General features: G+C 48.7%; 1 protein-coding gene and 1 pseudogene across 1 annotated transcript; both read right to left on the bottom strand.

Moving 5' to 3' along the window:
• The window catches only part of LOC111149501, a 30,358-nt pseudogene extending 26,805 nt beyond the window's left edge, over positions 1-3,553 (bottom strand).
• Positions 3,554-11,900: 8,347 nt separating this feature from the next.
• Positions 11,901-18,548, bottom strand: LOC111150058 (solute carrier family 22 member 6). The gene is made up of 10 exons (XM_022507389.1): positions 18,180-18,548; positions 17,730-17,833; positions 17,312-17,466; positions 16,160-16,328; positions 15,549-15,672; positions 15,282-15,397; positions 14,007-14,221; positions 13,798-13,906; positions 12,257-12,460; positions 11,901-11,988 (listed from the first exon to the last, which is right to left on the bottom strand). Exons 1-10 carry the CDS (start codon positions 18,546-18,548, stop codon positions 11,901-11,903), a joined length of 1,653 nt encoding a protein of 550 aa, XP_022363097.1.
• Positions 18,549-18,700: the final 152 nt, after the last annotated feature.

The raw sequence follows: 18,700 nt of genomic DNA, 5'->3' as shown, positions 1-18,700 counted from the left end.
ATAATTTATGCCCTCCCTGCCCTACAGTCACTGGATCAAGGGTAGGCACATGACTCAAGACAGCCAATAAGTCTTTCATAGAAGGTTTTAAAAGCTGGAGCTGAGAAACAGAAACCCTTTTTCTCCCTGGTGAGGAAGTCATTAAGATTGAGCTCAGATGCGGCGCCTGGGCAGCTCAGTAGGTTAAAGCCTCTGCCTTCAGCTCAGGTCATGATCCCAGGGTCCTGGGATCGAGCCCTGCATCGGACTCTCTGCTCAGCAGGGAGCCTGCTTTCCCCTCTCTCTCTGCCTGCCTCTCTGCCTACTTGTGATCTCTGTCAAATAAATGAATGAAATCTTAAAAAAAAAAAAAAAGATTGAGCTCAGAATCGCCAGTGGCCACCTTGTGAAGGTTTCTGCACAGTGGACATGCACAGCATGCAAAGAGAAGCACAGATGAGAGCTAGCAAGGGTTCTGATGACATCCATGGTCTTGGTTACTATTGTCCCTAGAGCCAGCCCCTCCTCTGCATAACTTGTGGTTTGGTTGTGGGAGACTTTATATGGTCTTTTACTGCTCAGATTAGCTTGACTTAAGTTATAGCCATTAGTAAAAAAGGATTCTGACTAATATAGTTCAGATGGAAGCTGCTAGTTATTGCTCAGGACATTTTAATTGAGAAGAAAACAAGGAAAAGAGCTCAGGCAGGATTTTATTATAACCCATACACCTATACCCAGGATCTTTTTCTTGTTATATTTATTTATCTTCTGTTTTGCATTCAGAGTGCTGAAGCATCCCTTTGGGTTATTGGGTCATTCCAAGGGGCAGCCTGGACCTTGTTTCTCTCAGGTGACCTGTGCTGTTGTGCCTACCAGATATAGCCATGTGGCCTGGGTAGGGTGTCTTCACTGAAATCAGGCTTCTTGCTTAAGCCCTGTTAATTTGTGAGCCATTTCATTTGCTTCACAACTCAGAAGGTTCAGCTTCACACTGCGTTATACATGTAAGCTTCCTATTGTCCTAATGAAATGTTCTCTGGTGCAGGCATAGGCTTTGACATTATTGGCTCAAGGAAGAGGTACCCTGGCTGTGCTAATGAAATAGGACTCATGCTTATGTGTGGTGGTGGATGATGGTTCCATCCACCATGACTGTTGGAAGAGGATTTGATTATCCTTGGCATTTCTATACATCTCAGGGAATGGGAGAACTATGTGCATCTGACTTTGTTGGTCATCGACACCAAACAAGATACATTACTACCAAATCTCCGTTTGGAAGGAGATCCAAGGTGCTCACCCAGATTCTTTGTCCTACATGGCAAGAAATAGGAAAATTGGATCAAACTGCCTGTTCTTGGGGCATCTGCATGGCTTAGTCAGTTAAGCGTCTGCCTTCAGCTCAGGTCATGATCCCAGAGTCCTGGGATCCCCTGTGTTGGGCTCCCTGGCATAGCGGGAGAGTCTGCTTCTCCCCGTCCCTCTGCCTCTTACCCCACTTGTGCTCTCTCTCTCTCTCACTTTCTCTTGCAAATAAATAAATAAAATATTAAAAAAAAACCCCAAACAACTGCCTGCTCTTTTGAACATACGAGCAAGCGCTAGGTTGATCAATCCTGTAGTATTGTCAACCTTGGAAAACAGAATGTAGAGTTGTTGTTTTTTTTTTTTTTTAAGATTTTATTTATTTATTTGACAGAGAGAGATCACAAGCAGGCAGAGAGGCAGGCAGAGAGAGAGAGAGGGAGGCAGGCTCCCTGCCAAGGAGAGCGCTCGATGCAGGGCTTGATCCCAGGACCCTGAGATCATGACCTGAGCCGAAGGCAGAGGCTTTAACCCACTGAGCCACCCAGGCGCCCCCAGAATATAGAGTTTTAAGAAGGGAAATGGGGAAGCAGAATTGGAAGGATTGATAACATACAAATTAAGATGGGTGGACAAGGATGTCTTAGAACTTGGGTTGAGGCTGGTAAGTAATGAAGAAAATCCCCCCAACTATGCAGGGAGGGAGATGACATATGATGCCTGCTTCCATCAGAGAGGGAGGACTAGCCATGCTTAGTTACCTTCTGCTTCTTTGTGTTGGGTCTTGAGTGGGAGTATGGCTTAACTTTGATCAACGCAGGCAGATGCTGCATTAGCAAGTTTGGGGACTAAACTTTACCATAGCCTTTTCTTAGGACATCTCTGCAAATTCCTGACCAGTAAGCACTGGGCTACATAATTCCACTACATTGTGCCTTGGCATGATGAGTAGATGAAGGGTGGGCACCTGAGTCAGTTGCCGGGTAAGGGGAGGCGCATCAGTGTGCTTGCAAAGAGCCAATCAGAGCCTTTTCTAAGAATTTGAGTTAAGATACACAGAAACATTCTGATCAGTAGTGGGTCCTAAATCTGAGAGAAAATGAAGCAGATCTGGGACTGGTGATCATCTTACAAGATGAACATGTAGACAAAACGGGCTGAGGAGGGACTTAACTGTATAGAGATGCCTCCGGTGCTCCAGTTCCCGGTTCCAGTTTCCACGAGGCCTGGACATACTTTGTTTCCCATCACTGGATTCCCTAAAATCTCTGAATCCTTACAAGAATTCCCCCATTTCCCATGAGCTGATTCAAGAGATCTCCTCTTCCTTGCGACCAAAAGACCATTGACTGAAACAGTTGTTAAGAGCATGATCATTGTGACAGCTATGAAGTGTGGAAGTGTAGAATTCGGCTGGATGAACCACTTTGCCAGGTTGACTCTACAGTTGTGTGTGTGTGTGTGTGTGTGTGTGTGTGTGTGTGTGTGTTTGAGGGGCATTAGATCACTAGAGATGAAAGGACACTCCGTAACTCTATTCTCTTTCCCATCTTAGTTCCTTGGCTGCTCTCCATGTCCTGGTCTCAGCTGCTGAAAGCTCTTTTTAGATGAAGTCAGAAAACTGTTTTTGTCTCTAGGACTCTGAGGCCCGATATTCCCTGCTCAGGAATATTCCCTTTGCCCTCTACCACCTGCACACCTCCTTTCCTGTGAGGGCATCCATAATCTCCTATACCAGAAAGTTTGCAACTCCAACCACAGTTCTCTTACCACCCATTTTGGGCAAAGGTCCTCATATCTCCAGCACTTTTCCACATTTAGGCAAACTTGGGTTAGTGTCACACAGTCTGTGTCTGTGTGTGGGGATGGTAAGATGGAGATGCAGGGGTTGGAAGGGGGTCAGGGGGCCCAGATACCCTCACCTCAGTCACAATGGTGGAAGGGAAGGTGCTATTGTTGTAGATCTAGTCACTGATGCAGAGCTCTGTGGCCCCCATGCTGTTGGCCTCTGGGCTATTGGGAAAGGGTGGACCCTATTGGGGAATGGTGAAGGGGAGGCAGGACCTGGGCTGCCCCTGCCTGTCTTGCCCTTGTTGAGATTGGCATTGGCAGGTGGGCAACAGTGGTGGGTGGGGATGGCGGCAGTGAAATTCTGTATAAAATTGGGCAAATATGTCAAGAGCAGGGGGAGGACCACCATTGTGATCTGAATCTTCTGGAGGCAGCTGACAACCCCCATCTGTTGCAGGAGGTCACTGAAGGCCATGGGCAGGACCTAGCAGAAGCAGCTGGGCTGAGGTCTCCTGCTCCTTCAATCTGTTTTCTGTCTCTCCATGCAGAGGGAGGAGGGGGATTGAACTTTGTCTCTTCAGCTCATCAGTTCCTCTGGGTCTGCTGTAGCCCTAGGCTTCCCGATGACCAGCAGTAGCTTTTATAACTTCTTTTAAGACCCCAGAGACAGAGAGAGAGAGAGAGAGAGAGCAGGGAGAGGAGCAGAGGGAGAGGGACAAGCAGACTCTGCACTGAGTGTGGAGCCTGACACGAGGCTTGATCTCATGACCCTGAGCCAAAGTCAAAAGTCAGATACTTAACCAACTGAGCCACCCATGTGCCTCTATAATATTATCAAATTTAATCCAATAATATATAAAAAGGATAATGCATCTTGACAAAGTGGGGTTTATCCCAGGAATGCAAAATTGATTTAACTTTATTATTTAAATATTAAATTAAAAATTTAAATTAATATGAAACATTAATATTTAAATATTAAATATTAAGTAAATATTTATTATTTTTTGTTTCAAGTTTCTATTTAAATTCCAGTTAGTTAGTTAACATATAGTGTAATATTAGTTTCAGGTGTAGAATTTAGTGATTCATCACCTACATACAACACCTAGTGCTCATCACAGTGTCTTCCTTAATACCCATCACCCATTTAGCCCATCCACTAGCCCACCTCCCCTCCAGCAACCCTCAGTTTGCTCTCTATAGTTAAGAGTGTGTTTTATGGTTTACCTCTTTTCCCCCCATGTTTGTCTGTTTTGTTTCTTAAATTCCACATATGAGTGAAATCATATGGTATTTGTCTTTCTCTGACTGACTTATTTCACTTAGCATGATACACTCTAGCTCTATTCAGGTCATTGAAAATGGCAAGATTTCGCTTTTTTGATGGCTGAGTAATATTCCATTGATTCTATCATATATATGTATGTATGTATGTATACCACAACTTCTTTATCCATTCATTAGTAAATGGCCATTTGGGCTCTTTCCATAATTCAGCTATTGTTGATAATGCTGCTATAAACATGGGGGTGCATATGCCCCTTCAAATCAGTATTTTTGTATTCTTTGGGTAAATTCCTAGTAGTGCAATTGCTGGGTCATAGGATTTAACTTTAAATAATCAATGTAATTCATCATGTTAGTAGATAAAAAACACTGTATGATCATTTTGATAGATGCAGAAAGAGCATTTAACAAAATTCAATAGCCACAGCACCGACAAAAAATGTCTCAGCAGACTAGGTGTAACAAGGGACTTCTTCAAATTGATAAGGGACATTCATGGGGAGACATCATACTTAATGGTGAAAGACAAAATGCTTTCCTTCCAAGTTCACTCTCACCACTTTGTTCAACATTGTATTGGAATGTAATAATGTAAGTAAAATAAACGAAAGAATTCCAGAAAGGAAAGAAGATGGAAATCTGCATTTATTTGCAGACAATATGATTGTTTGAATAGAAACTCCTAAGGAATCTGCAAAGGAAGTTACCAGAATTAATGAGTGATTTTAGCAAATTTTCAGGATGCAAGGTCAGTATACTAAAATCAAGTGTATTTCTATATAAAAGCAATATACAATTGGCACTTGAAATAAAAATATCATTAATATTTGCATAAAAATATGAAATGTTTAGGGATAAATTTGATAGAATATCTGCAAGACATATAAATTGAAAATTATAAAACATTGCTAAGAGATATTAAAGAATATCTAAATAAATGGAGAAATATATCATGGATTGGAGCACTTAATATTATTAAGATGTCAGTTATTTCCAATATGCTCTATAGATTTTTTTGTAATACAAACTTAAACTGTTCCAGTTTTTTGGGGTCAAAATTTACAAGTTCTTTTAAAATGATTTATTTATTTATTCGTGTATTTATTTATGTATGTATTTATTTTTTAGAGAGAGAGAGCAAGCATGAAGGGGGGAGGTAGCAGAGGGAGAGGGAGAGGTAGAATCTTAAGCAGGCTCCACACCCAGTGGGGAGCCCGATGCAGGGCTTATTCTCACGACCCTGAGATCATGACCTGAGCCGAAATCAAGATTTGTCTTTCTAACCAACTAAGTCACCCAGCTGCCCCTGATTTTAAAATTTACACAGAAATGCAAAGGTTCTAGACTGGCCAACACAACTTTGGAAAAGCTAAGCAGTGTTAAAGGATCTACACTATCTGTGTTCAAGACTAATTACGAAGTTACAGTAATCAAGACAGTGTGGTGTTCATGCAAAGATAAATAGATCAGTGCTATGGGATGGAAAGTCCAAAAATAGAGCCACACACAGGGACATTTGATCTTTGACCAAGCTGTCTAGACAATTAATTGATGAAAAAAAGTCTTTGAGCAAATGGTGTTGGTATAGTTGGGTATCCATATGCAACCTCTTTCCTCACGTTATTTACAAAGATAACCTCAAAATAGAACACAGACCTAAATATAAGAGTTAAAACTGTAACATTTATATAAGAAAGCTTAAGAGAAAATTTTTGTGTCCTTTGGTTTGGCAAAGATTTTAAAAATAAGACACACAGTGCCTGGGTGGCTCAGTTGGCTGAACATCGGACTCTTAGTTTCTGCTCAGGTTGCAATCTCATGGGTCTTGGGGTGGAGCCCTGTGTCTGGCTCTCCACTCAGCAGGGAGTCTGCTTGAGATTCTTTCTTTCTCTCTCCCTCTGCCTCTCCCCAACTTTTCATGCATGCACACTCTATCTTTAAGAAAAAATAAAATAAGACATAAAAAGCATGAACTATAAAAGAAAAACCCAGTCAGTTGGTCTTCATCAAAATTTTTAAACTTTCCTATTCAATGGCTTTTTAAAAAAAATATTTTATTTATTTATTTGAGAGACAGATCACAAATAGGCAGAGAAGCAGGCAGAGAAAGAGCAGGCTCCCTGCTGAACAGAGATCTCAGATGCGGGGCTTGATCCCAGGACCCTGAGATCGTGACCTGAGCCAAAGGCAGAGGCTTAACCCACTGAGCCACCCAGGCGCCCCATTCAATGACTTTTTAAAAAGATTATTTATTTTAATTTTTTATTTGAGAGAGAGAGAGTGCACAAGCAGGGGGCAGGGACAGAGGGAGAAGAAGGAGAAGCAGACTCTATGCTGAGTGGAGAGCCCAATGCAGGCTCCATCCCAGGACCTCAGGATCATGACCTGAGCTGAAGGCAGTCTCTTAACTGCCTGAGTCATCACATGCCCCTAAACTTTTGCTATGCAAAAGTCACTGTTATAAAAACATAAAAGCAAGCTATAAACTTGGAGAAAATATTTGCAAAACACATATCTGGCAAAGGATTTGTCTCTAGAATACATTAAAAAAATTTCAACTCAATCATAAGAAATCGAACAATTAAATTAGAAATGTGCAAAATTTTTGACCAGGCATTTTACCAAAGAAGAGATCTAAATGGAAATAAGCACATGAAAAGTTGTTTAACATCATTAGTCATTAGGGAAATGCAAATTAAAACTATAATAATGTACTGCTACACATTCACTACATTGGCTAAAATTTAAAGTATGGATCATACCAAGTGTTGACAAAGATGCAGAGCAACTGGAACTCTCCTATATACTGCTGGTGGGAATGTGAAATGTTATAACCACTTTGGAAAATTGGCTGTTCTTAAAAACTTAAACAAATACCTTACCAAATATACTACCTAACCATTCCATTTCTTGGTATGGAAGCCTATGTCCACAAAGAAGGGGCATGAGGAAACTTTTGGTGGTGATGGATAAGTTCATTTTCTTGATTGTGCTGATAGTTTCATGGATGCGTGCATCTGTTAAAACTTATTAAATTGTACACTGTAAGTATGAGCAAATAATTGTCTTTCGCATTTCAATAAAGCTGTAAAAATATAGTAGTTAAGATGTCTTTAACTGCAGATCACAGAAAAATCAACTCACAATGGCTTAAAGAGGAAGGAGAATTTAAGTTTAAATTCTACAATTAGAGTAGAGGTCGGTGGCTTCAGGTTTGGTTAAATCAGAGGCTCAATGATATCATCAAACCTCAGGTTAGTTCCATCTTTCTACTATGTCACTTTCAGTTGTTGTAATCCTTGCTCTGGTTTCCCTGTTGGGTCGCAAGATGGCTGCCACAGTTCTCGACATCCATCCAGATTCAATATTGTTTACCACCTAAATCTAAACCCTGACCAATTCAAGTACTATCAGGCTGTTTGTGCTCTTCTGTGGGTGTGGCTCACGGAACTTGTTTCTGGATGTAGGCTTCTCTCAGGGGAAAAGTTTAGAAGAAGCTGGAACAGACCTCACTAGAGCTGGTCAGGGAGACTGAGGCTCAATTTCATCTGGCTTATAACTCCAGCTTTTTGCAATAGAGTCAGCCACAGTTCTATGACTACAACATGAGCATGTGGAGACAGTCACATCTCAGAGAACATTATTAGATGGTTTTCTTGAGAGAGGAGGAACAATGAGGGAAGTGGGGTCCATCCAGAGCTTTTCTTTTGCTTCTTATCACACATTTTTTTTTAAGATTTTTATTTCTTTGACAGAGAGCGATCACAAGTAGACAGAGATGCAGGCAGAGAGAGAGGGAGGGAAGCAGGCTCCCTGCTGAGCAGAGAGCCCGATGCGGGACTCGATCCCAGGACCCTGAGATCATGACCTGAGCTGAAGGCAGCGGCCTAACCCACTGAGCCACCCAGGCGCCCCTATCACACAATTTTTTAATACATATGAAGGTAAGTTGGGGGTTTAACAGAAAGTAGTTTAGGACTTCCAAACTTTATGGCTGTAAGCACCATAAGATAACATAGATGTGTGAATCTGATCAGGTATAAGACAATATGGAGTGGTGAGGTCTATGGCGATCCAGACAGTAAAACCCTATCCCCACCAAAAAATAGAGCATGGAGAAACAAAACCCCTATGGGCCAGTTTGACACCCCTGTAGGAGTTTGAGAATAAGGGATGTACATTAGTTCCCAACTGCTGTTGCATCAAATTGTCCCAAACTTAGTGGCTTAACACGCACAAATCAATTTTCTTATAGTTCTAGAGGTCAGAAGTCTAAAATCAATGTGTTGGCGGGAATTTGTTTCTTCTGGAGGCATCAGAGGTGAAGCCATTTCCTTGCATTTTTCAGCTTGTGTTTCTTGGCTTTTTGTCCCTTCTTGTACCACTCCAAACTCTGGTTTCTGTTGTCACATCTCTGATTACCTACTCTGGTCTCCTGCTTCTCTCCTATATTCATAAGAGGCCAACCTAGAATATCCAGGATAATCTTCCCAGCTCAAGATCCCTAGCTTAATCTCATCTGCGAAGTTCGTTTTACCATGTAAGGTAATATATTCATAGGTTCCAGGTATTAGACTGTGGACTTCTTTGGAGGTACCCATTATTCAGCCTCCATGTGATATGAAAGCTGAACTGATTGGACATCCATTCTCTAAGGGGCCATGAAAACTCTTGGGAAAGGAGGGAAGAGCCTAGTGAAGGGGCTTGGTGTGGACTAAAGCCTGCATTGTGGAGGTGGGTCCTGGGATACAACAGCAGAGCTCAGGAAGGGAGGTGACTTCTGGTGAGCACTCTACCAGGGCCAGGCATTTGAGAAACCTCCTGAGTGTGCCATCCTAGCCAGGATGTGCTCAGAGCCATAGGTAGAGAAACTGAGGGTGGCCACAAATGCCACCTACCAATCCTGGCTACGGTTGGGCTTTGTGGTTAAAACTGGGTAGAGCATCTGAGACCATTGGAGCAAAGCACGACGGTATCAAAACTCAGGCTCAGGGCACCCAGGTGGCTCAGTGGGTTAAGCCTCTCCCTTCGGCTCAGGTCATGATCTCAGGGTCTTGGGATTGAGCCCCACATCAAGCTCTCTTCTCGGCAGGGAGCAGGCTCCCTGCCCCCCCCCCCGCCAGCCTCTCTGTCTACTTGTGATCTCTCTCTCTCTCTGTCAAATAAATAAATAAAATCTTAAAAAAAAAAAACCACCTCAGGCTCAGGGCCAATGTGAAAGGATGGGATGCGAGCCAGTGTTCTGCAGATGGCTCCTTGGGGGAGATAGTCAGAAGTCACTTGCTGGTGACTTCAAAATGGGAGGAAAGTAGGGTTCCCTTTGGTCAAGGGCATGGGGTAAGCATAGGAAGTCCCTGGCCAGGAGCTGGGGAAATGGGTTCTGTGCAGATGGTGTGAGCTATCTGAGTCAACACCAGTAGTGGGCCAGTTGGGGGTGTGTGCAGTAGGGGCAGGCCAGGGACTGTCTCTGGTGGAGGCAGGAGCAGATACCAGGTAATCTAAACACAGAGATGAGAGGGCCTCAGGAGTCACAGCATGCCTGTGTTGCTGGCAGGGTTTTGAGGCAGGGACAGGGCAAATCACTGATCCCCAGGCCTCCAGATCTACAGAAGCAGGGCTAGAAGCAGATGACCTCCCTCCCAGTCCCGGTCCTGTTTCCCTGCTCAAGGCTGGTGAGGATGTCATTCTATGTGCCCTTTGTCAGCCATGAGGTCAGTGCTGCCAGAGAAACAGCATCAGGGGGAGGGTTGGTAGCCCTTGAGCATCTATTGGATCTTACAATGGCCTAAAAATTCTTCGGGAACATGGGGAGTATATGCACAAGGGAAACACTGAGTCCCCAGATGTTCTAGGAGGTGGGGTGGGTCATCATAATTTCAGCTCTGTCCACTTTGCCCTGGAAATCCTGCTGTCTGAGCTGCTGTGAGCTGTCCCAGGGCTTTGTGGCTTTTTCAGGGGAGCCCTGGTCTCCCGATCCTCTCCAGGTTGCCCTGATTCAGCTAGAGCCCTAGGGTCCCACCTGGAAGACAATGTGTATGCCTCAGAGGTGTGGACTTTCCATGTTGGATGAGGGGCTGGGGGGCTGAGTCAGCTGCAGGGGAAAGAGTAATGGGCAGTGTACCAGGAGACAAGTGTGACCAAGCAAGCACAGCTACAGCAGGGCATGGCTGGTGCCCTGACTCCTGCCACCTGTGGATGCTAATAGGGCTGTCTTTTCCATCCCCACTGGCTTCCTTGCAATAATCTCCCTTGCTGACCCAGTGATCAGAAGGATATCCTTGTCTCTTCCTGACTGTGACCCCTAAACTGCCTTCCATTCCTCCTCTCACATCGTTCCTACCAGGATTATTTTTCTCCTCCCCCTTCACCTTCTCTCTCTCTTTTCAGGCCAGGAGGGAGGAGAAGAAGTCAGGCCTTGAGGGTGCCAGAGGCTGAAGTCTCAGAGCCTTACAACTCGGGGCAGAGGGTTCAGGTCCGGGCAGAGGGGTCAGGTCCGTGCATTCCGGAGCCAGATTGTCTGCATTCAAACCCTGACTCCACAATTTACTGAACTTGGTGAATCTGGGCAAGTGACTTAACCACTCTGTGCCTTGATTTTCTGGGCTGCAAGATGGGGATGACAATAGGACTTATCTCTAGAAGGTTACTGGGAAGATTAAACGAATCAGTGTATGCAAAGTGCTTAGGACAGTGCCTGGCACCAAAGTAGCCCTCAGTGCTGGCGCTCTCTGGTTGGGTTCTACCCTCCCCTTTCCCTCCTCCCTTGTCTTCACTAGCCCGGGGCCCTGGAGGAGGCAGAAGAGCAAAGAATATCCACGGAGGATGGTGGTGGGAAGGATTCGGGGAACGAGTGGGCGGAACATCCAGCAGAGGAGCTGGAAGTAGCAAACTGGTTTTGAGTTTGGACTCTGCTGGAGTCTAGGGGAGCTGGGGCCAGCCTCCTGACGTCACATTCTCTGTGGTGCTTGTTCTCCCGCTTTGCTGCTGGAGTTTCTCATTGGCCCTTGCGAAGGGGGAGGAGCCTGAAACAAAGCCTCTGATTGGCTGCTTTCATTCAGACTCTTTTCAGTTTCCAGCCTGATAGGGAGGGGTGGAGCGTAAGATATTTAAAACTCACAGAAATATTTGAATAGGGTAGAGAAGAAAGGAGGGAAGAGGGTGGGAAGTAGGGGTGGGGGAGCGGGTCCAGGTAAAAGATTCTTCTCCAGTTTTCTGTGATGGTTTATAAAGTCCTGGGGGTTGAGGGCAGGGGACTGGACTGTATGAATTTGGGGCCGCTGGCTGATGTGGAGTGGCTATTACATTTGAGACGAGAGAGATAAAAAGAGATGTTGCACAAAAACCTTTTAATGACGCGGTCTTGGTGGAGTCTGTTCAGGGCGGGAGACCCCTGGGAGGTGCTTTCCTGAACCACAGCCTTGACCCGGGCCTCACCTGGGCCGCCATTTCCCCTTTCCCTTCCCGGAGTGGGTGGCTCAGGACCTGCAGGACCCTCACTCCCTTTCGGGCTCTGTGAGGCCCCGTCTCAGTGCTCAGAGTAGATTCTCTTGTGCTGAGGCCTGGAGCGGGACCATCTGCTTCTGCTGCTCTTGCTCCTGCCGCCTTGGCTTTCCTCTCCTCCTGGGGGGCAGGAGAGCAGCGTCCTGGGTATGCAGTGTCCAGGCCAGGGCTAGGAGCTGGGGGCTACCAAGGGGCTCTCTACTCAGCCGCGCCCAACTACCATTGTCTCTGCCCCATCTATTGCTCCCTGGAGCCAGGACCCCCAGGAAGGACTCAAGGAGACCCCAGCCAACTGGGGAAGTGGACAAAGAGCTCTGGCCTGAATGGGTTTGAGTGTCGGTGCCACCCCCGCCTGGGCGTTTGAACCGGGGTAAGTCCCTGCTCCCACCTGCTCTCCATGTCCTGCACCGTGTCTGGCAGTGGCTGGCCCAGGGTCTCTGGCAGGAGGGCAGTGATAGCGCTGGCGGCCACGGGGACGGCGCCGTAGATGAAGAGAGGCACGGAGGGGTAGAGCTCAGCAGTCATGCTCACCAGTGGGCTCACGATGCTGCCCACACGGGCCATGGTGCTGCCCATTCCCATGCCTGTCTGCCTGTGGGGCCCAAGGTGCGGTGGTGTCAGTCACTGCCCTAGCATGAATGCTGAGGTCCCAGCTGAATTCAGGGTCAGGGCAGCTCAGGCTGAAGCCTCCCCCCAACCCCCCGCCCCAAGTGAATTTGGCATTTGTTTCGGAGATTAAAAACAGACAAACAACAAAAACAGGCTGGGAAGGGCTCTGGCCAGAGAATCAGGAGACTGAATTTTGCCTCTGGCCTTAACTGGCCATGCGACCAGAGGAAGAGTCCCTTTTCCTCTCTGGCCCTCAGTTTCCTGAGCTGTCAAATGAGACAGTTAAGTTAGGCCAGTGGTTCTCAGATCTCCTAGGGGATTTTGAGTTAGAATTGTCCCAACCCACACAGTCCTATTGGATTAGAATCCCCAGGGGACAGGACCCGGAAGCTGCATATTAAGAGTTATGTTAAGAACATTCTCTGAGGGAACTGTGGTTAAAAACCTTGACTCAGGAGACAGACTGCTTGGGTTCAAATCCAAGCTTCCTCACTTACAAGCTGTGTGACATGGGGCAAATCACTTGATCTTTCTGTGGCTCAGTTTTCTCATTGGTAAAATGGGAATGGTCACGGTACCTACCTTATAGGCATATCATGAGGATTCAATGAGTTGATACTTATAAAAAGTTTAAGACGATGCCTGGTGCGTAGTAAGTGTTTTATACTGTTGTTCTTTCCCCTGAAATCCTCTAAGGGCACAGGACAGCAGCCATGACCCTGCTCAGTCCCAGCAGCCTAGGGAAGCCGGGCCATTCTTTGATATCTCATGGGAATTTTGCGACCCATTTTTAACATAGACACGTGTTTCTTGTTTCTCAATGCAAAAATGCACCCCCCCCTTGGCACTTGAAAAGCAATGCTGGGTTTATCTGTATAGCCACCAAGCACAAGCAGTATTAAATGTGGCTTTTGTGATAAGAAATTACTTTCCTGTTTGGTCTTTGGTTTCAGACATACTTTGGTTACAGACACACTTAGCTTATAGATGAAATTTAGGTTTGATGGCTGCTTCTAACTTGTGATTTAGATCAAGGTGGGTGCGGGGTGGGGGGACCTCAATGAATTGCCTCTGAGATGTGTCTTCTTGGCTCTCTACCCTGCCCCAGCTGGTGACTCCTTTTGAGATCTTTTCCTTGGATCAGGTAAGGGCTTAGCGGGCAGGTGTATCTGTGTTAGCCACGAAGTGTGTACTGAGCTTGCACAGATGGGGGCTGAGAGGGGGCCTTGGCTATGCATGCTGGGTGGTGTGCTCTGGGGTCTGACCTATGTGTGTGGGGATGTCTTGTCTCAAGGCCCCTCCCACTAGGTTCCTACTCACCGGATCACTGTGGGGTAGAGTTCCCCAGTATAGAGGAAGATGCAGTTGAAGGAGGCAGCCAGACAGCCTTTTCCCAGCACAGCAAGGGAGGTTCGGACAATGGACTGATCTAGAGAGAAAGGAAGGAGTCAGTGGGAGTTTGGGAGTGGGGCATGAGAATCTGGGGATAGGGGTAAGGATGAAGGACCAAGGTACTTGTGGGTGCTCACCCTGGGGTACCACCCCATTGACCAGGATGCAGACGCCTGCCAGCAGCAGTGAGGCCATCTGGGCAGGCCGGCGGCCCAGAGAGTTGATGACAAGGAAGCCCACCAGCTTGGCAGGCAGGTCCACAGCACCAAAAATCACCTGGATTAGGTAGATGTTCACGCCAAAGCCCTGCAGGTCCATGACCAGCCCGTAGTAGGCAAAACTAGTGGCAAACCTAGTGGGGGAGGGACGAGGGGTATGGAGTTGGTTAGGAAGGGTTAAAGGGGGGGATTGCTCTTCAACATAGGGGTGAGCTACACTGTGACCCTGCTTCAGAAGCTAGAATTTGCCTTGGCTAATCTGTCTTCAAGCATTTAGTCTAAGTGCAGGGTAGTCCTCCAAGACCCCAAATTTCTCAACCTTCTGATAACTAGTATCCCCCAATATATTAGGGGATTTTTCACTTAGTTGAATGTAAAATTCATATAGTCTTAGTCTTTATCTTATCTATTGATGCCAGGCTGAGGACAGGTGGATTTTCAAGGCACATCTTTAGAGTCAAGGTGTTAGGAAATGCCAAAGCTTTGCAGACCTAGGCCTGGTTCTGGGATGGTTGTGCTTCTTACGTTGTCCGGAGCCCACAGAATGAAGCTCAGGTTATTGGATAGGACCCAGAACCTGGAGTAAATCCCAAATCGGAACCAAAACACTCACTGGTAGAATTGTTGACTGCGCTTTTCCTAACTGTCATGGCGTTATTCTGGTGATGGGCTCAGGAGGGGAGCACATCAGAAGGATTATGGGGAATGTTGCAACCAGAAAGGAACATTTTTGGCTGATACCAGCCTTGGTCAACGTGTCCTTTTGGAGATGAGTTCTAGGCATCTTATTGCCCGTGCTTGTGTTTCTGGCAGGCCCTGATCAGGCAAGATCAGGAAAGTCTCCAAATGTTTTGCAAGCCAGACTAGTCTCTGCCTTCAAGATGTAATTCTATTGACTTTGGGGCTGATCCCAATCCTGAGGAGGTGTTTCCATATTGCCAAGGAGTGGATAAAAAGAGAAGATGGAGAGACGGAAGCCCAGTGTGGCGACCGGAAGTGAACCGAGGGGAGGTCGTCTGGTTCTTCAAGATCGTCCCTGGTGGAGGATTACGGCCCCTCATGGCAGGTCCGCTGACTTTTCCTCCCTTCTGTCTGGCCTCTTCCACCCACTGTGTCCACTCTCTCCCCAACCAGCCTCCTGTCTCTTGGTCTGTCTCTGTCTATCTCTCTATGGCTCGGTCTGTCTGGGCCTACCACAGCATGGAGAGGCAGAGGAAGAGGTGGCGAAGGGCGGGGCAGCGCAGCAACTCCAAGGCGGAAGCTTGGCCTTTGCCCATGGTCAGCTCCTTTTGCAGACTGGCCCGGAGCACCTGCCAGGATGGGCAGGGCTCAGGGCCTGGACTCCTCCAGAAACTCCTCCCAGCCTAACCCCTTACTCAGGGAAGCCCTCTGAGACCTGGGTTCGGGGTTTGAGGGTAGAATCCTCGTGGGGTGTCATGGGAGGCCTTGGGGGGGTCTCACCTCCATACTTAGCTTGGTCCCCTCTTCTCGCTTCCCATTGATCCAGGCCACTCTCTGCAGGGCCCTGAGGGTGAGGTCTAGCCTCCCGGAGGAGGAGTACCAGCGGGCTGACTCGATGAAGAACCTGGGAGCGGGAGGGTGGGGGTAGGTGTCAACATGGCTTCCATTCCCTTTGGCTGGGCTGGGGGCAAAGGGTGGGCTTCCCAGGGGCCTGCAGTGGGATTTCATTTCAGGCTGGGAACCCAGGGGTTTTGCCAAATCCCTCTCTCTAGGACCATAAGACAGCGACCAGCTTTGTGATGACCTATTCCCAAACCCAGAAGCTCAGCTTTGGGGTCTTGGGTAAAGGCAGAAACACAGGCAGGTTGGAGAGCCAGGGGGGAGCTGAAGAACTATATCCCCAGGGTGGGGGGGAGGGGGTAAATCCTTCCTCCCACAGCCTCAGTTCTCCTATCTGTCACACGGAGGCACTGGGCTGGGTTTGACCTTCTGGCCTTGACCTTCTCTGAATCTGTGTGTTGGAGTGTGCTGTGGGATCTGGGGGATGTCTTGTCCCTTGCAGCCCTCTGGGCAGCCCTTGGGTACCCCTGCCCACCCTGGGCCCCACACACCAGGAGTAGATGAAGAAGGCGAAAAAAGGCACGGAGACCAGGAGCTGCAGGCGGCGCCAGTGGGGCACGGCCAAGGCCACACCGGCCAGGAGAAACTGGCCCAGGCTGTAGACATAGCCAGTCAGGGTGCCCACACAAGCCCGCGTGTGGATGGGCATCCACTCCACATCTAGAAAGAAGGTGAGAACAGAGTGGTGCCATTGACCAGAGTGGTTGCCCAGCAGGTCGACACCCCTGGGCTGGGCAAAGACCCCTCTCTCCACCCAAACTTTGATCTGTCCCAGGGCTCAGTGGAAGACACGTCGAATGAGGATGCGTGCCATGATGGGGGAAGTGGGAGACTTTCGGTGGAGGAAGGAAGGCGGAGATGGGTTTGGAATCCCTAAGAATTGTCCCCGCCACTCCCCCACTCTGTCTTGCTGCTCCCCAACCTACTGTCCTGGCGAGCGTCCCTTTTCCCTTCAGAGCCTCTCTGACCACTCAGTGCTGGCTTTCCTCAGCATGGGCCAATTCGGTGGCCAGAGCAGCTCATGAACCATCCTGGTTCATCCCTGACCCCCAATCCATAGATTCCCTTCTGGGCTTGAGGGACGACCTTGGGTAAATCCTTGCCCTTCTCCCCAGTCTCAGGTTCCTCCTTGAAGAATGCACATTGATGGCTCATGGACAGACCATGCTCAGGCCATAAATGTCTTTGGTCTACATGATGCTGGCTTACCCCATGTTAAAAACATGGAATTAATTTCCAACATTACAAAATTGGGATATTTTACATTAATAAAGAGAAGAGGGTAAGATCTGACAGCCCTGACCCTTCTGGCTTGAGCAGCTGAGTGGTTGTGGCCCCTCTGGATGGGGCTGTGACCCTCCTTTGTCTAAAGTCCTCAGTGTTCCCTAATGCCTTTTGTACCCAGTCAGCTTCAGTCATTTATGGGAACAGCCTGGCCCTAAAAATGGAGTTTGCAATCATGCCTAAATGAGAGGTCAGGATGGTATGAGTCCAGGGAAGAAGGCTGTTAGGTTGGCTGCCCAGACGAGGGCAGGTGGGACTCAGGAGGGGTTGGCTGGGAGAGGGAGCCGGAAAGGGGCTGCTGGGTTGGGGGTCAGAGAGGAGTGGGTAGAGGCCCGCCCTGCCCTCCCGGCCTCCCTCACTCAGGGTCATGCAGTTGAGAGCGATGCCAGCCAGCGACATGCCGGAAAGGAGCCGGAAGGCACAGTAGACGGGGAAGTTGGGAGCGAAGGCTGCGCAGGTTCCTGACACGGCCGTCTGCAGATAGTTCAAGATCAGCAACTTCCGGCGGCCCAGCCTGGGGTGGGGGAGGGGAGAACAGCAGCAGGGATCCTGAGGGCTGACCGTGCCAGGACGGGTAGGGAGAGGGGTGCCTGCCCTGGAGGAGGCTCTGGGCTGGCGGGGGGGGGCGGCTTTTGAGGACCTGTGCTGTATCCTGAGGCTGGCCCTGTAGGTCCTCAGACCAGCCCCAGGGGTTCAAGGCCAACTTCCCACCTGGTTCCCATGAACCCAGCTGAGGCCCAGGCCCAGCCCGGCCCTGTGGCTCTGCCCAGGACTGACCTGTCTGCCAGGTAGCCGAACACCATGGCTCCGAGAAGCACCCCTACCATGTACAAGGACTGGGCCAGCTGGCGTAAGGCCCTGTTAGAGCACACGAGGTCCCACTGTGGGGAGAGGGGGCAAGGGTCAGGCAGAGATGAGCCTGGGCTGCGGGGCTCCCCTTACCCTCCCTTGGGCTAGCCCTCTGAGGCCTATGCCACCCTCTTCCCCTGACATTTCCCTTTGCTGTTTGCTTCCCCGGTCCCGGTAGCCGAGAGACTTTTCTTGACTCTGACATCCCCCTTTTCTGTAAAGGCCCCCATCTTGAGTCCCTTTCTTGATCTTCCTATCTTGGCCTTTGGAGAATCTGGGACAATCTGTGTGTGTGTGTATGTGTGCATCTGTCTGCCTGTCTCAGAGGGGAAGGCAAGTCTGGTTGGCCTCTGGAGCTGGGGGCCCAGGTGTCCTCACCTCGGTCACGATGGTAGACGGGAAGGTGCTGTTGTCATAGATCCAGCCATTGGTGCACGGCTCTGTGGCCCCCGTGCCGTTGGTCTCTGTGCCGTTGGGAAAAGGCGGTCCCTGTCGCGGGACAGTGAGGAGGAGGCAGGACTCGAGCTGCCCCTGCCCGTCCCGGGGCAGCCAGGCCTCCAGCTCCCCGCCCCGGCTGAGGCTGGCGTTGGCAGGCAGGCGGCAGTGGTGGGGAGGGATGGCCGCAGTGAAGTTCTGCAGGGTGTTGTGGGAGGCCATCAGGAGCAGCGGGAGGACCACCAGCGTGACCTGGATCTGCTGGAAGCGGCCGACACCCCCCACCTGCTGCAGGAGGTCGTTGAAGGCCATGGGGCCGGGCCGGCCAAGCGGCTGAGAGCTGAGGACTTCTGTCTGGGTGTCCCTGAGCCTGCCGTCCTTAGCTGGAGCACAGAAGCAGCTGTTGCCTCCGCAGCTGAGTTGTTCCTAGAGCCGAATCGGAGCTGGCTCTGTGGGGGGACAGG

This window comes from Enhydra lutris, unplaced genomic scaffold (assembly GCF_002288905.1).
Source record: "Enhydra lutris kenyoni isolate GAN:26980312 unplaced genomic scaffold, ASM228890v2 scaffoldscaffold22, whole genome shotgun sequence".
In the NCBI taxonomy this organism is placed as follows: Eukaryota; Metazoa; Chordata; class Mammalia; order Carnivora; family Mustelidae; genus Enhydra; species Enhydra lutris.
The sequence above is the reverse complement of the archived record's forward strand: the minus strand, read 5'-3'. Positions and strand labels throughout refer to the sequence as shown.